This window comes from Scleropages formosus, chromosome 7 (genome assembly GCF_900964775.1).
Source record: "Scleropages formosus chromosome 7, fSclFor1.1, whole genome shotgun sequence".
In the NCBI taxonomy this organism is placed as follows: domain Eukaryota; kingdom Metazoa; phylum Chordata; class Actinopteri; order Osteoglossiformes; family Osteoglossidae; genus Scleropages; species Scleropages formosus.
This window is the reverse complement of record NC_041812.1, coordinates 2580265-2598060: the sequence shown is the minus strand read 5'-3', so window position 1 is coordinate 2598060 and position 17796 is coordinate 2580265. Positions and strand designations below refer to the sequence as shown.

Here is a 17796-nt window from a genome sequence, read left to right as displayed (position 1 = left end):
GTGAAAAGAAAATGGTGTGATTGTTTCTAACTGTTGAAGATTGCCTATGAACTTTTATAAACGTTCTTTCTATGAAATGGCTAATGTATTGAGTTTGTATTTTATTTTATCTCATATCTTATTTGATTTCTTCATTCTTTTGTGAATCATAGGTTGCTATTCTTTTACAGCGAATAAGAGTTTACGAAAGTGGGATTTCAAAACTGTTTCTCAATGTATTTATGTGTACAAGTTCCATGAGAAAGAAAGTGTGTTTTGGACAGAAATGGCCCAGACACTGATTCACTGGAGTAGCACATTTTTACAATCAATCACACATCGCTTACAATATTGGCAAAAAACATCCTTGTTTCTCACAAGACTTTGAGAAACAATAACAGCTGCCATATTGGCGATTAATATGGAGCAGGAGTGATGCCAAGTAATACTCGTCAAATAATCATTTAAACATTAAACAGTGTGAAAACCAAGAACTCAGTCCATAAATATCTATATCTATAAATAATTATGGTAAATAAATAATACAGGAAAAAAAACAGTGAATCAATAAAAGAATTTAGAGCTCAGTGCATATACTTTCATGCAAAATTAAAATTCAGTGTATTCATGATTTTTAATACACTATACAGTAGTACCTTTTTTGTTTGATTTTATTACTTTATACAATTTAATTTTTTCTTTAATTTTTTTTTTAATGTTGCTTCTTGTCTCCATTTCTTCCATCTGTTTTTGGTCTCCCTATTTTTTCATCTTTTTTTTTTTTTTTTTTTTGCTACTGCAAAATAGATGTCAGGAAGACTCTTCTTGGTTTTGAACCAAACATTTGGAGACTCCATGTGCCACTGCTGCTCCTCCGTACTTCCTCACATTTTCGAGATGAGCTAGCATTAGCAAGCATTCCGAGAAAATAAGAATAACTCATTAGATGATGTCAACTGCAGTTTTTTACGAAATACGCAGTATGTACTGATAATACCCTTATAAAGTGGAGGTAAATGCTAACCGTGAGAGAGAGAACCGCCAATGAGCTTTTGCTGAAATCTAACAAGGAGTTGGCATCGTTCCAAATGTTGGGTCAGTGACCAATCAGAGTGTGTCTTACATTCATGGAGGATCAAGAGTTACAAGAGTCGTTTCAAATGTTCGCTTTGCGACCAATGACGTTCCACACGTGTAGCTATCGACCTGCTTGTCGAATAAAAAGGAGGCAGAGCAGAAGTATAGATAGAAAAACTGAGAAAGGGGAATGATAAAAGGCTATTGGAATATTATAAATAAATGTTTAAAAAGATGAAAGATGACTACAGGCTTCATTTAAAAAAAATAATTAAAAACTTAATTTAAAAGTTAGTTTCCTTGTTTTTAAACTGACTTCTACTTTTTCTCGATTGACCGAATCACTGCTATATTTGTTCATTTAATGCATTGATTTAGTTAATTCCTTAAATGCTTCATTTGGTGTTTTCTCAGCTTAGTTTTTCATCACTTCCCATCCTCAATAAAATTAGATCATGAGCAGTTATGACAAAGCAGCAGCCAACATGGAAAGTGAATAATTAGAAAGTTTTCCAAAATGTGTCCAAATTTTCCAGTAACACTTGTGACTGTGGTGGTATCAGATTTGGGAGGAGGGAAGTCCAGCACCACTTTGTTCCTTCTCAGGCGTAGCCTCGGCTCTCTGCTTGCTAGTTTTTAAATTAGCGTTTAAAATGTATGCATTTATTAGCAATGTAGTGCTTTATTATTCAGATATATCATTTACTAGGCCATGTAACATAGAAAGTATTAAAATATTTAAAATGTTAAAAATATATGTATGTATTTCACGTATATACATATGTTGATAAAATATTAAACTATTAATAAAAAATAAAAAAATAAAATCTGTATATTAAAATGCATATTTTAAAAAAGTAAGTAAAATATTTCTGTTTACTTGATTACACGGACCTTGCAGGTAGCTCCCAGCCTTCCTTCTTGTACATTAAGCTTGATGACTTTCACTTAAAACAAAACTGATTAAACAGCAAATCTGCTTCAATGACCTGAAGTGTCACAGGAGTGTTTTTCACCCAATTCGGCAGACCCGTGCTCCTCAGCTCCTCCGCACCGTTTGTTATTCAAATGCCTTTATTGTTCATTCTTCCAGTTATATAATGCAGTTAAATAATATTTATTTTTATTGTTTCAATCATGATAAATGAGGTTTATTTTCTATTTTTTTCAGAACTGGTACTGTATCACATAGTAAAATAAAATAAGCTCACACAAACGAGAATTTAAGTAGCATGTGAATTACACTTAAGTATTAATAGCACACCAGGAAGAAGATCTCGGGCGAAAAATCCCAGTTGTCTCCTTACTTACATCCTAAATGTGTGCGGTAGCCAAAGGTGTGCAGAGGTGTGTGTCTGTCCATGTGCAAGGCCTTACTGTGCTTCCTTTGGTCTCACCTGTCCCGTGGTTGTTGTACAGATCTCTACAGACACTTCTTATGATAGGGTAAGTGCTAGTGCAGGTCATAGAGGTGAGTAGCACATTTACTTCATCGGCTAAAGGTAAATGACATCTGCATTACAACTACTTCTGTGTGTTCCACTTGTAAGTGTTCAACACAGAGATATCAAAAGCCATTGTCTATTTTAAAATGAATTAAAAAAGGAAGAAAAAAAAAAAAAAAACTTTTTCCCAACAACAGAAGTAAACTGAGATTGGGGTGCTGGTCTACGATCCGTGTTTTAAAAAAAAAAATTTCAGAAATCTGACCTTGGCTTTTATATCAGATAAAACCAGAATACCATTAATTTACTGATTATCTATGGAAGATCTATGTTTTTCTTTGTTATCATTATTATTACTTTGATAAGAACCTAACAGCTTAAATGTAAAGTCAGTGCACTCAAGCATCTTCACACGGCTTAGGAATTAAGGGGAGACCCTACTGCTGAACAACGAACTGGGAAACGGTGACGATGACTGCGTACTATTGTGCCATAGTACAAATTTAAATGTCAATCACTGTCACTGTGACGTCTCACACAACCTGTGACATGGCCAACGGTAACGATGAGCTCTCACACCACTTTAATGTTTCAAATAAGTGTAGATTTTATTAAAGGAGATGCGTCGACATCAATTTATTATCGTTTAATACTCTTCAGTTGGGCTGATTGTCCTGCTATGTGACCAGTTCATTCACTGGATTCCTCGCCAGTTCTCGCATTTCTGTGCTACCTATGAGCCAGAAAAAATAATTCAACATTCTTATTTCTGTGGAAATCTTCTGTAGATACACTGGAAGCAATCCCTGTACATTTTATAAAGAAATTGAGTTTTGAAGTGAATCAAGACTTTCAAACTTTCCATTGGATTCTATTGGCTTCCTGAATAAGAACTGAAGGGCTGAGCTTTCAACCTGGAAGCCTATAGTACTTATTTTTATTAAATCTGTACTTTAAAAAATGATTCGGTCATTTTAAAATGAAAGGAATTTTACAGATTCTTTATAAAAATATTTTTTTAAACATATGTATATACACATAGATGTGTGCATGCATATGTATAAAATATATACATATATATATATTATTACAGGCTTCCCTCGCATAATGAGCGCTGATATTATGAGAATTCAGACTTTAAAGCACAGTTGTACCCTAAAATTTGCATAATGAGCTATCACTTCAAACTTACATGAAACAGCCTGAACATAAACTATAATTGAAGACTTAGTGACATCAAGGATGACACAAGGCAAGCAGCCCCCCCGACATGAGGCATGACTTCTCCTGTGTATCTGTTGTTTCATAGCGTCGTGTCTGCTCGCAAGCATTTTTTTTTAGAAATCTAGTGGCTTTCAGTCATTGTGTAAAACTATCATGTATCATAGCAATGGGCCGTAAAGGAAAAAGTGATAAAAGAAGCTCGAAAGGCAAAGGGCAGCCTTACCTATCAATCTATGAACGGATAAAACCCATAGAATTGTCTCATTTAAAATGACTTTCTATAACTTGATTTACTATTTTTATCACAAATGATACTTTACAAATAGCTCAGGAAAGAGGGGATATGAGCATTATGAGTATAATAATTTTATATACTGCATTTAAAAGGAACTTTTCAAAGCACTTTAGAATAAACAACATAGGTATATATATTACAAATCCAAAGCGAAGAAATTTACAATACATGCCAACATTTTAAAAATACAGTAAAATAACAGAATAAAACAACAAAATAAAAAATATCATCCACCGTACATTATTACCAACAACTTGTGCAATGTTGCAGTGGTCCAGAGCTTATTCCTTAAGCGCAGTCCAAGGCATTAGCTGTTACACAGGCACACTCTTTCTCTCACACATACACACACAAAGGGAAATTGAAAGTCATCAGTGAACACGAAACTTGTACTTTTGGATAGGGGGAGTAGAGCAGGGAACCCCTAGGGAACCCACACAGCTGTGGGAAAAACTGGCATACTCTGCAAAGACTGGACCAGGAGTTGTGACACACCAGCACCACAAACTACCACACCACCCAAGGAGAAGGAAACAACCAAAAAGAGAAAACAGAAGTTACATCAGTGAAGGGCAAGGGGAAAAGAAAATAGCTTTAAAAAATCATATAAATGTCATTTTAAACATGTGGGTATTAAGCCTGGATTTAAAGTTGTCCGGAGTAGTTCAAATATTCTTGATTTGGCTTTGAATTCATTACACTTTTCTATGTTTTTTATGTCTGGAAAAAATGCTTGACCCTTCTGTAGCTCAGAAATGCATCATTTACTTTTTATTTAAATTAATAATCATGAAAGACTTTGTTTTATGAGAGTCCCCTTTGGTAGCAGATTTTCAGAAATGGAACACGCTCGTTATGCAAGGAAAACCTCCACATGCATATGTACATTTTCATGTATGCTTATGTACATTTATCTTCTATGTATCGAATCCTGTATCATTTCCATCCCTTTCATTTTGTTTCCTTACCGTTTCTCAAATGGATTTTTTTTTGTTTTTGGTTTTTTCCATGTTCCTTCAACCATGACATCCACCAGAGTCATCCAAGAGTGAAATATATTTATGTGCTTTGGCTGTGGAATAAAGTGGTACGAATGAATTGAATTAATTAATTAATCAGATTACTAATATGAAGACACAGAAGTTTATTGAATATGGTGTTTATCGTTTACTAATAGGATGCAGCAGTTTATTGAGTATAATCTTGATTTAAAATATTGTTGTTCTATTTAAGCTTCATCTGTGCTTTTAAATAGATTTGGAAATTGACTAAGTTCAGAAAGCGGGTAGTTTATGTAAGAATTAGACATTAAAACGCAATAAGTGGCTAGGTGAGTTCAGGGAAGCTGCTGACCTCACCCAGCAATAGCGTGTTCAACACAACTTGTCTTATTACAAACCATGCGGCATAGAGATCGCTTTCCCCCCGACTCAGTGTTTTTTTTTTATTTTCTGATTACAAGCGTTTGAAATTTTGATGGTTATATATTGGAAAATAAGAACAACTTAAAATCCCAGATTTACATATTTCATAGTAGATAGAGATGGTCAGCTGCCCCTTTTTCAGGCACCTTTCAGAAATTTTCTTCCTTACACTTGTGTTTTGTTTTCTCTTTTTTCTTATTGTATTATATCACGTTATTTAAGACAAATTATCTCATATAGATTATTCTGATTTTTAAAAGCTTTGCAGCACTGCTTTAATTCACACACCAAGGACACAATGTGTGTAGAGTGTGTTCAGTAGGGGTGGCGAAACCCTTGAGAACCACTGTTTATACTGTGTTTTACTTTGTTTCACGTTCATTGATGTAATGGCATGTTGCTACATGTGACAGTCTGTCACGTCAGCTGTTGTTTAGGTGTAAATCAGGCACTTAGTAAAATATATAAAACCGTCTGAACTGAGGCCCTCGAGAACGAGAGGTGGACAGCGCTACACGAACGACACTCATTTTAATGGTTGCGTATCAGAGGGGGCAGCTGGTAGAGTAGAGTAAGGGTCACACCTGCTGTCTTTGGACCCCAAGGCTGCAGATTTGAATCTCACCTACTGCGATAGTACCCTTGAGCAAGGTACTTAGCATAAAATTGCTGCAGTAAAATTACCCAGCTGTGTAAATGGGTAAACACTTGTACACTATGTACCTCAATACTGTAAATTGCTTTAGAGAAAAAGTGTCAGATAAATGATGACCTTACTCTTCCAGGGCAGCTGGCTACTTTAATATTAATTTTTCATTTAAGTAATCCTTTTCTGCAAAGCAACTTACAATGTCGAGATTTGAATTATTTCTCCATTTTAACAGCTGGGTAGCTTTTACTGGAGTAATTCAGGGTAATTGCCTTGCACAAGGTTATGACAGCGGGAATGGGCTTCAAAGCTGAGCTTTTTGAGCGCGAGACAACAACCCAAACCACTCAAACTATCCACTGCCAGTTTAACAACTCGCTTTAATATCTGGCTTCGGCACTGAACTTAGCAGCATGAGTTAACTTTTCACGTATTAACTAAATTCTCTGTTAAAACAGTATTTTGGGACAACGTTTGATACTCACCAAGCTACCAAAGGGTGAGGGAGATCAGTCAAGTTGGTCATTTGCTGGAGGAATGCAAAGTAATAATAATCTATAGTCCAGTTCGTGAAGCTCTTTGGCGTTAAGGTACTCCGAGTTTAAAATATGTCTCGGGAAAAGAGTGCGTTCATTCTATCACTGCGTTACTAAGGCACTCTTCAGCAACTCCATTCACCCAGGGACGTCTGTTGTAAAGTGTCTATTTCAGCTCATTCAGACCTCAAGATCGCCCAATGCATATTCCTGCAAAGATAAAGTACTACATGTTTTCCAGAAATTTCTTTCTGCAGCACGATGAACTTTTGTCAGTGTGTCCTGTTTTGTATGTTTTGCATGCTCCATGGATTAATGTACAAGACTGAAGGGTTCTGGCTTTTAAACAATTTGACCGAGATCAAAACGAAAAAAAAAAAAAAGAAAGATACAGCTATTAGACCAGATTAAAGAATCGGCCATAGTTGTAAACTTTCCAAAGTCACAAAATTAGATATGGTTCCATACACTTGAAAATAAACACAATTTGTTGTAGTTGTAGGGACGCGTTATTGTATCTTTTATATTTTGCAGATAACTTTTGTTTGTCGTCAAAAGTTCATACGATTTCAAAATGCATTTGTTTTATGTTCTTTACTGAGCGCTTGTGTCATAGAAGCAATTTTCAATACAAATTAAAACTTAGGAAGTCATTATCCAAAGAGACCAGTTATTTCATTCCTTTAAAAAACCCGGTACTTTTAATGGAGCAATTTGTGGTAAATACCCTGCTCAAGGGTACTTCATTAGTAGCAAGAAGTAGGGCTTATAATGAGGTTACAAAAACCATGTTAACCATTGTGCCCCCCGCTGTTCTTATAGTTCATATACACCAACAAAGGGTTTTATGAAATATTTTCCAAAAAACTAATTATTATTGCTTATCTTCAATGTTCTTGTTAACACTACAGTTCATGATAATGTAACAGAATGAGTAATTCTCCTAAAAAATGAAAAAAAAAAAAAAAAAGAAAAAAAATTCCAAATTCACATTTTCTTTCTTCTCAGTTTTTTTTTTTTTTTGCTTCCTTGTTCTATGAACGTCATCTCATTTTGTACCGAAAATATGTGACTTCTGTCACGCTGGCATCTTACTTTCAGTCCTGTATTTGAAAATTAGAGTCTAGATACAGACGTGAGTCATTGAAATCTATCAGAATATTCAGTGTTCAATTATAATAATATTTTATCGCCAAGATTGTACGTCATCTAACAAGGCCTGTTCCCAGGAGGATACAGAAGAAAATTGTTGATTAATCATATGTCATTTTTCAGTCACGGAAGGAAAAATAGATGGCAGGTCGTTAATGCATCCAACAGTCGAAAACGAAAACCTGCCACGCTTGAACATGACCAAAAAAAAGCGACAGATACTAGAATATCGTTTTTACCCTAATTTTGTTAATATTTTCTATCGCATAAAAATGTTGGTTACGTCAAGTTATCAGAGTAGCGCTTGATGCGAAGGAACTTTCCTTGAGTCGAACACCGACGCAATCCTCCTTTACACGAGGAACACAAAATAATTCATCGTTGACTTCTCCTGTATTTCAGTGATAAAAAGACTGAAAGTAACTTGTCAGTAAGAGAACCATTGGATGTTTTTCGTCACGAAAAATACCCCAGGCATCTTTGGCTGATCTTTTTCCAACCGTTGTCTACTGCCACCGCTCCTAGGACGCGTGGGGGGATGACATGATAGCAGCAAGTAGAGATGTCATCTCTCTTCCACAACTCAACTATGTTGAATGTTGATCTCGTCTCTTTTTTCAGGGTGTTTTACAATCCTGATAGTCTTGCATCTTTCTCTCCATGTAGGTATCTTTAATAAGCCTTATAGCTAACTCTCTGGGGTACTCTGACTTTGCTGCCATCAAATCTCTCAGAACCCTCCGAGCTCTCAGGCCATTGAGAGCCCTGTCCAGATTTGAAGGCATGAGGGTAGGGATCACAACTGGTTCTAAAAAAATATATGAATATAAATATAAATGTTTGTACGTATATGTTTCGGTGACGGTCGGTTAGCTAAGGGAGACCTATGTGCTCCCTCGTTCAACAGGTGGTTGTGAACGCCCTGATTGGCGCCATCCCATCCATCATGAACGTGCTGCTGGTCTGTCTGATCTTCTGGCTGATCTTCAGCATCATGGGCGTGAACCTCTTCGCGGGCAAGTTCGGCAAGTGCGTGAACCGCACAGGGTACATCCACAATGCCTCCGTGGTTAACAACAAGTCGGAATGCCAAGCCAGGAATGACACGCAGTTCTACTGGACCAAGGTGAAAGTCAACTTTGACAACGTGGGCTCCGGCTACCTCTCGCTCCTGCAAGTTGTGAGTTCGGACTTTATGCTTTTATTTTCTGTATATTATTCTTTTGTCGAAGTTGGAATTGATCAGCGAGTCAGCGGGACATTATTTTTATCCGCGAAAGGGCCGAAAGAAGACACTTAATGCTGTACAAGAGTACTTCCCATTCTTCTGCTTAACTGATTTTGTGTAGTAGCCTAGCAACAAGTCACTTAGCTGTACTCTGTCACATTCTTCTGACTTCACTCAGTGCAAACCTTTCATTTGCATCTAGAAATAGGCTGTCCCCAGTCATTCACACAAGCCTGTAATTACTGGTAACCCAGGCAAAAGGACAGCGGCGTTGATTTCTGCTGATAGGCACTCAGTCGATTTCAAGTAAACCAGCGCTTTCGCGTCTTCTAAAAATATCGCTCGAAGGAAGTCAATTTATGTCGTTGCCGCAGTCAAAGTCAGGAAGAAATTCGCAATGGATTTTAGAATTGGTGAGCAGCAGCCGCCAGGGATTTTCCACAGGACCATACGTTGGCCTGACATGTTTCTCCGAAGCGAATTAAGCGTAAGTCTACCTACACTTATTTACCCATTTATACAGCCAGGTAATTTTTACTGGAGCAGTTCTAGGGTAAGTACTTTGCTCAAAGCTACTACAGCTGCAGGTGGTGAGCAAACCTGCAACCTTTGGGTCCAAAGACAGCAGCTCTAACCACCAAGCTACCAGCTGTCACACGTTGATATGGATTAAAAAAAGGCAGCTGGAGGCGGCTGCACATGTTCGCCTCTCAAGTTTCACCAATTTGCATAATTAAAATGCAGAACAGCGCTTCTCAAATATCCCCTTTTTATATATAATTTACAACAAGTACTTTCAGCATCCTTCTCTGATGGCATCATGAAAAAAATGAGTTCTTAAAGCGGTTCAGGATTAAACACTCATTCATTGTCTGTTATTTGCACATAAGGCACAAAGACACGGTTGAATTGCAACGTGAAAACAATTAGTAAACATGCAGTCTGTTGTCTGATGTCTCACAGGCAACCTTTAAAGGATGGATGGAAATCATGTACGCGGCCGTGGATTCACGAGCTGTGAGTGGCGCACTTGTAGCATTTCTTATTTTTTAAATGCTATAGGCCCTGTTCCTTTTGGAATGAAAGCCCCCCCTCACCCCCACCCCCACCCCCACCCCCCACCCACTCCTGCCTGTAGGTGTGAAATTACCTTTGAATCTATGAATAAGTAACCACATCACGATGTAAACTGTTCTCGCAAAAACATTCTGAGAACTCTCACAATACCGATCACGTTAACGTGTCGAATTGTAACACGCTCCTGCGGTGACGCGTCGTGTGATCTTCGTCTGATTGCGATAGGTGGAGGAACAGCCGATCAAGGAATTCAATATCTACATGTACCTGTACTTTGTCATCTTCATCATCTTTGGGTCCTTCTTCACCTTGAATCTCTTCATCGGTGTCATCATCGATAACTTCAACCAGCAGAAAAGAAAGATAAGTGTACAAACTCCTGTTGTAAAGTCTATGTGGATATCTGCAAAAAAAAATAATATTTTAATATGCTTTTTTTACTTAGGTGGACAGGATATTTTCATGACCGAGGAACAGAAAAAATACTACAATGCCATGAAGAAACTGGGATCTAAAAAACCTCAGAAGCCTATCCCAAGGCCAGTGGTATGAAAAAAATGTGACCAATTCGTTTTTTTTTTTCTTATAATGCACCAAACAGTAATACAACCGTGGCCGTGATGTTTAAATATGCTGTATCCATGCTTTATTTTAGTCATGTACATTTTTAAGCTAAAACGCTGCCTAGATCATCAAATTCCAACCCTCTGATTTTGAGAACACTGTCACTCAATGAACGATGAAAGCAGTAGGAAATGAAAATATTTTGTATAGCTGCGTGAGCTCAAGACTTCAGTCCTCGAGAGGTTAATGTCTGGTTATTTTAACTCCCCAGAACATACTGCAAGGATTCTGCTTTGACCTCGTGTCAAAGCAAGCCTTTGACATCATGATCATGATGCTCATCATCTTGAACATGATAACCATGATGGTCGAGACTGACGAGCAGTCGGCTCACATGGAGGCCATTCTGAACAAGATCAACCTGGCTTTCATCGTCATCTTCACCACTGAATGCCTCATCAAGATTTTTGCCCTACGCTGCTACTTCTTCACCGTTGGGTGGAACATATTCGACTTTGTCGTGGTCATTCTCTCCATAGTGGGTGGGTGGTTGTGGTTATTCTGATTGTTTTCCTCTTCATATGTTGAAATTTTTGTTGCTATCAGGAGAATTACTGCTGAGATACTTTATACGGATTGTATGAACTCCAGTACATTTGCCTGTTGCGAGCCTGTCTTGCTTTGGATTGTTGTCGTTGGATGGGCTGTCAATCTTGAGTCCCAGTCATGAATTGTGAGACAGAACATAGTCATGATACGTAATCTAATTTGCCTAAACAATGAAGTACTCGTCCAAAACTCTGACGTATTTGTTTCTTTCTCCTAGGTATTGTTCTAGCTGACATTATAGAGAAATACTTTGTGTCACCGACTCTTTTCAGAGTCATCAGACTTGCGAGAATAGGACGTGTCCTTCGACTGATACGTGGAGCCAAAGGGATAAGAACGTTACTTTTTGCCTTAATGATGTCTCTGCCAGCGTTGTTCAACATCGGCCTCCTGCTTTTCCTCGTGATGTTCATCTATGCTATATTCGGTATGGCTAACTTTGCTTATGTGAAGAAACAGGGCGGAATTGACGATATGTTTAACTTTGAAACCTTCGGGAATAGCATGATCTGCCTCTTCCAGATCACCACCTCTGCTGGATGGGACAACCTGCTTAACCCCATCCTGAACAATTCCCCGGAAGAGTGCAATCCCAACATCACTAACACCGGCACCAACACCAGGGGCAACTGTGGCAACCCGTCAGTGGGCATCACGTTCTTTGTTAGCTACATCATAATCTCGTTCCTTATTGTTGTAAACATGTACATAGCTATCATCCTGGAGAACTTCAGCGTGGCCACGGAGGAGAGCACAGAGCCGCTGAGCGAGGACGATTTTGAGATGTTCTACGAGGTGTGGGAGAAGTTTGATGCCGAGGCCACGCAGTTCATCGAGTACTCCATGCTTTCGACCTTCGCGGACTCTTTGTCGGAGCCGCTGCGCATCGCGAAGCCGAACAAGATCAAGCTCATCTCCATGGATTTGCCAATGGTCAGCGGGGACAAAATCCATTGTCTGGACATCCTGTTTGCGTTCACCAAAAGGGTCTTGGGAGAATCTGGGGAAATGGATGCGCTGAAGCAGCAGATGGAGGAGAAGTTCATGATGGCCAACCCCTCCAAAATCTCTCACGAGCCCATTACCACGACGCTGCGGCGCAAGGTGGAAGAGGTGTCAGTGGTTATCATCCAGAGGGCGTACAGGAGACACCTGGTGCGGCGGCACATGAAACAAGCCTCTTTCCTCTACCGCCAGATCAACGGGGAGCACTCCGTCAGCGTGGATGACGCGCCTGAGAAGGAGGGGCTCATAGCCTCCTTAATCAAAGAACATTATGGACCAGAGATGGAGATGATAGAGACGTTGTCCTCCACCTCTTCGCCGCCATCTTATGACAGTGTGGCCAGGGCTACTGGGGACCTTTACCAGGTTATCATACCTGAAGCAAGGAACAAAGAATACACTGAACCATACAGCCCCGCGGAAAGAAACCCTTAAACCCTTTTGAGACGCTAATTAAAACCTGGTTTAATTTTTTTTTTTTTTTTTTTTTGGATCGTTTCTTTTCGGTTAATGGAATGTAATATAACCTGGGCGGCTGAGTCACGTTAAGGCACTACAGTATTTCACTGCAGAATATATTTCCATTTTTGCAATTCTTTTGTTGGAATGCAAAAAAAGGGAACACGTGAATCATGAAAACAACCATTTGACCCCGCTGACTCGTGCCGAACAATTGTTTGCATGAACAACCGGTTCAGAGTTACGCAAGTTGTATCAAAGACATAATTATCAGTTAACAGACTAAAAGGTCCAATTTATTGCTATTTACTTAATATTCCTGACTGTATGCGTTCATTTAAGGTCTTACATATGTGTGGTTTCTTATGACAATGTACAACTACTACTATTATTATTATTTAAATTGAATAATAAAAATTATATAATTCTGTTAGCAAAATATAACATGATTCGATGTTATGAGTCTTTTGCAGAGGGACAGTTAAATGGAAAGATGAGAAATTCTGTCAAAATTTGAGCAGGGAGTGAAAACACTGAATGAAAGTAGACCGACATGCAATAGCACAGTGGGCTGTAGTTCTGAAAGCTAGAACATAAAATACGCTATTTTAGTGACATGTTGGCAGTATTTTGTGCAAAAAAAAAAAAGAAAAAAAAGAATGTGTTATTAATAATTCGTATAATTCAATTGGAAAGGAGCTAAATTTGCACAAAGAATATATACCGGAATATTATAAATTTCTCTTCAAGCAATGATTTCCAGTATTGAAGGGCTTTATCTAGTAGCAATACCTCCAGTGTGTGCCTGAATTTTTTTCAAATATCAAATCATGATTTACCATGTTTTACATGATTTCAGAGGGGTAAGGTTGTTGAACAAGAAGACAAAGTATCAGCATCTGCACAGCAAGTGAATGGTATCATACAGTTGTTTGTATCATATTAAACCTTCATCCTGGCACAGTCTCGGTGACTCCTATTAGTGTTCTGCATTTGTGTGTTTCCAAGGTATTGATGTGAGGAGGAAAATATGGAGCAAATATGGACTGAGAAAACTGCGGATGCTCTTATAGTGCTCATCACGCAATTAGAGATAGAAATGGGTGTAAAGAAATCAGTTTGGGTGTAACGCATAATGTTTCTTAGATTCATAAAGAAGTTGTGTGTGTGTGTGTGTGTGTGTGTGTGTGTGTGTGTGTGTGATTACGAACGAGTTCCATTCCTCAGTCTCTCTTTAAGTCGAATTTTTACGTAAGTTGGAACAGTTCGTATTTAACGTCAGATAGTCAAACGTCTGTCTTGGTATATCGTATATCGTGTACCTTTCTATGCATAAAAACATTAAACAAACACTTCCAGATACACTAAAACATCTTTAATTCTTTCATATCACAGCACAATAATAATAATAATAATAATACAATGTGATGATGTAATAATAATAATGATAACAACAATACTACTACTACTAATAATAATAATAATAATAATAATAATAATAATAAATGTTACTACAGTACTTATAATAGAGGGAGAGACAGACACACACATCGGGACTTGAGCCTTTTACATGCTCCTTTAAAATTGTCCCGATTGTTGCCAGACTGTAGCCCAGTGCTTTTCTAACGTTCGTTGGCATTTAACCTTTTTCCGATCGCTTTATTATTTGCACTTTAGTTTCGGCTGTGATCATTTCCCTTTTCTTTGACGCATCACCATCACTTGCATCGCATTTACGCTTCGATGACATGGTTAGGACGGTAAAAACAAAAAATTAAAGACAAATACAGTAACACATGAGACACTGTTAGCGGCAACGTGGTCCGACTGAAAAGAAGGAAATTTTTCTCCTACCTCGGGCTCACGAGCCAACGAACCGCTGTAGACGCGCAGCGTTTCGATGCTCTTCGCAAAGTAGCGACTGTTGGTTATTACAAACCATTGCACGTAACTCAAATTTTTAATATGGAAGGCTTTACGGGGGATGGTTCGTAACTACAGGTTGTACGTAAGTCGGACGTTCGTAACCCGGGGACTGCCCGCATACGTCTTCATGAACCTGAGCCCTTCGTTACTCCATTGTACGTACAGTGTGTAAATGGAGCAAAATGTGAGTAAGGCCGGCCGTTTCAGACAAATGGTAACCGCAGTGCAACGGTAGAGCGCCGGGAACAAAGTGGTTCCGGAAACAATGAAAGCGTAACCCTTTCCACGCAGGCGGAGTGAGCGCACATGGTAACGCGCGCTGCGGTCACGAGCGTTCGGACATGGAAAGCACCGTTTGTCCTCCAGAGACCATTAACGTTCGGTAACAACCGCAGCGGTGTGTTTCCACCGGCGCCATAATGGAGTAAGCAGAGCAGTTTAGGCACAACTTCTGTAAAAGTCATACCGACACAAGGCTGAAGGTTGTGCTTAAAAAAAGTAAAATGATAGTACTCTCAACAGTGTGCAATCAGAACACACTCTGCAACCGCAGTCACATTACTCATGACAAGAACAACAGCAGCAATAATAATCATAATAATAATAATAAGAAGAAGAAGAAGAAGAAGAAGAATGGCTCATCACAGCATTTAACATATATGAAAACAGTTTAAGAAATTTAATTGTAACGTAATGTATTATATATATACAGTATTATTGTATATATGTATTTAGAGACAAGATAAGATAAGATACTTAGTTGCCATTTTATGCAATAAAATGAAATTTTGTGTGGCAACAGCAGCAGAAAGCACCTAAGATAAATAAAAATTGGATTATATTATAATTAGAAATATTATTGTTTTTAACTTTAAATTATTTTGGTTTAAACAAAGTCAGTCAACTCTTACAGCATCACTGTATCTTTTATGTAACTGGGCATATTTTATGTAATGCATTACATTCCAGTTGGTTTCACATACATTCATACTGTATGTACTGATGTCTTCTACCTGGCAAATTTACCGGGTAAATTAAAGTTTTGCATGTTTGTTATCCACCAGCATATTTCCTTTTTTAATCATTGCCTAAATTAAGCACAGAAGACCGTCTCTGATTGAAGAGACAATAACTGCCTGGTTGACTGCAGAAAAGTCAATGTTCACACTATAGAAAACAGATGTGAATGTTGATCTCTGCTGATGAGTGACATAATAGAACTGAATTAAAACAGTAATATAATGGTGAATTAAAATCAGAATCAGAACGAGCTTTATTGCCAAGTATGTTCACACATACAAGGAATTTCTCTTGGTGACAGAAATTAATGTATATTTCCAGGTATCCCTTTAAATCCATTTTTATTCTATATTTTACACATATATATATATATATATATATATATATATATATATATATATATATATACATATATATACTGTATATATACATATATATATAATTTACATTTACATGTATTCATTTAGCAGATACTTTTCTCCAAAGTGACATACATCTCAGAAAATACAATGTGTTCATTACATTAGAAGAAAGAGAGAATTTTATTTATTTATTAATATAAACATACTATTGTTGCTGTCGCGGTTGCAATATATCCTTTGAGGGAGAGACACGGGGTTTCATTCCAGTGAAAATAAAATGTCTCTAGTGTTGCCAGTCAGAGGTGATGGTGAAATCGAATCAGTTGGTAATAACCAAACCACGAGAAGACTAAAAATATACTTGCTTTAATATACCAGCGTTTGCAAAGTGCAACGCATAAAGAGAGAACTGCGGACGAAGGGGGTGAGAGAGATTCCCCTTTGTGGTCATTCCTGTATCGGGGTTGATATCGGAAAGTGGCCCCTTAGCAGTTTATACATAAACAAACAAACAAATAAATAAACAAAATATTAAGGCTGGCTTCAGGCTCATCATATTTTTTTCATCAAGCTTTGCCAGAGACAGATGCTTTAATGCTTTAAATTTAATTTGGGTTTCTGCACAAATTGCAAAAAAAAAAAAAAAAAGAGTATGAATGTGACCTAGTAGCTGATCTGATTTGAAAGCATGTGAACACGTGGCAGATTTCGCGGCGCAGCGAATAAAGCCTCTTTGTGGCAGAAAACGCAAAAACACACACACACACACACACACGCACAACACAAAGCGAGTGTGTGTGTGCAGAGCAGGTACAATTTCCAGTTACCACAAACGACTTTGTTTCGTGCCGCATCTCGGCGTGACCTTCCCATCCACAGACAGGCCGGTTATACCACGGTATTACGCTCGTGGTCCAGGGTCCATTTTATACCGCTGTATGACACTCATGGACCATGAAGTTTTCTGTTCCAGTTGCACAACAAATCACTTGAATCAACGCAAAATTCTAGACGATTCTTCCCGTGAAACTCCGTTTCTGAGCTCATGATCACGTGGAAATATCTCGGCATTCGGGATCTTGACCTTGATGGTGGAGTCTTCCTTGTGTCTTTGGGAGCGCTACCTTGTTGTTTACCGTGTCGGACCACTGAACCACCTTGCTGGGTAGAAATCAAATGTGATGCTCTTTTCAATATTTTAAAAACAAAAATGGGAAATATTTTGAAGGAAAGTCATTCCAACTGTAAGAAAATTGTAGTCACTCAAAACATGCTGAAGTGTTTCTGGAAGCTTCCGCAGGCCAAACACGTGTTTCAGGTCAACTGGTGACCCTAAAGTGCCCCTGGCGCACGAATGTGTGTGTATGCGTGTGTGTGTGAGTGTGTGCGATTGCCCTGGGGCGGACTGGCATCCCAAACAGGCTGTGCCCTTTGCTCACGCCCTATGCTTCCAGGATAGGCTCCAGACCACCACGACCCTGCATCGCACCAGCACATTCCCGGTGATGGACGGACGCACCGAGAAGATCGATTTGATTCGGAATGATTGAAGGCCGCTGTCGAACGAGGGCAGCGAAAGATCCGTCAGCCCTGCTATGGAGCGGCGGAGGCTACGGTGCTTCGTTTTGAGAGAGTTCGCAAATACGCCACGATTTTTGCTTGTTTGCCGCCGACTGAAAGAACGCGGCGCCGGTAACACGGAGCCGTCGTCTTGCGGCTGCTTGTGGGATGAGCCTGAGCTCAGTTTATCCGCTCGAAATGAAGC

The 17796-nt window shown here is 38.6% G+C and overlaps 1 protein-coding gene across 1 annotated transcript in view; it reads left to right on the top strand.

The window, feature by feature from the left end:
• LOC108927986 (sodium channel protein type 4 subunit alpha-like) overlaps positions 1 to 12699 on the top strand; it is a 110320-nt gene extending 97621 nt beyond the window's left edge. The window contains exons 22-28 of the mRNA XM_029253514.1: positions 8448 to 8570; positions 8689 to 8961; positions 9973 to 10026; positions 10312 to 10453; positions 10532 to 10632; positions 10922 to 11192; positions 11477 to 12699. Coding sequence (XP_029109347.1) covers positions 8448 to 8570; positions 8689 to 8961; positions 9973 to 10026; positions 10312 to 10453; positions 10532 to 10632; positions 10922 to 11192; positions 11477 to 12699 — 2187 coding nt within the window. The remainder of the gene's footprint in view (positions 1 to 8447; positions 8571 to 8688; positions 8962 to 9972; positions 10027 to 10311; positions 10454 to 10531; positions 10633 to 10921; positions 11193 to 11476) is intronic.
• Positions 12700 to 17796: the final 5097 nt, after the last annotated feature.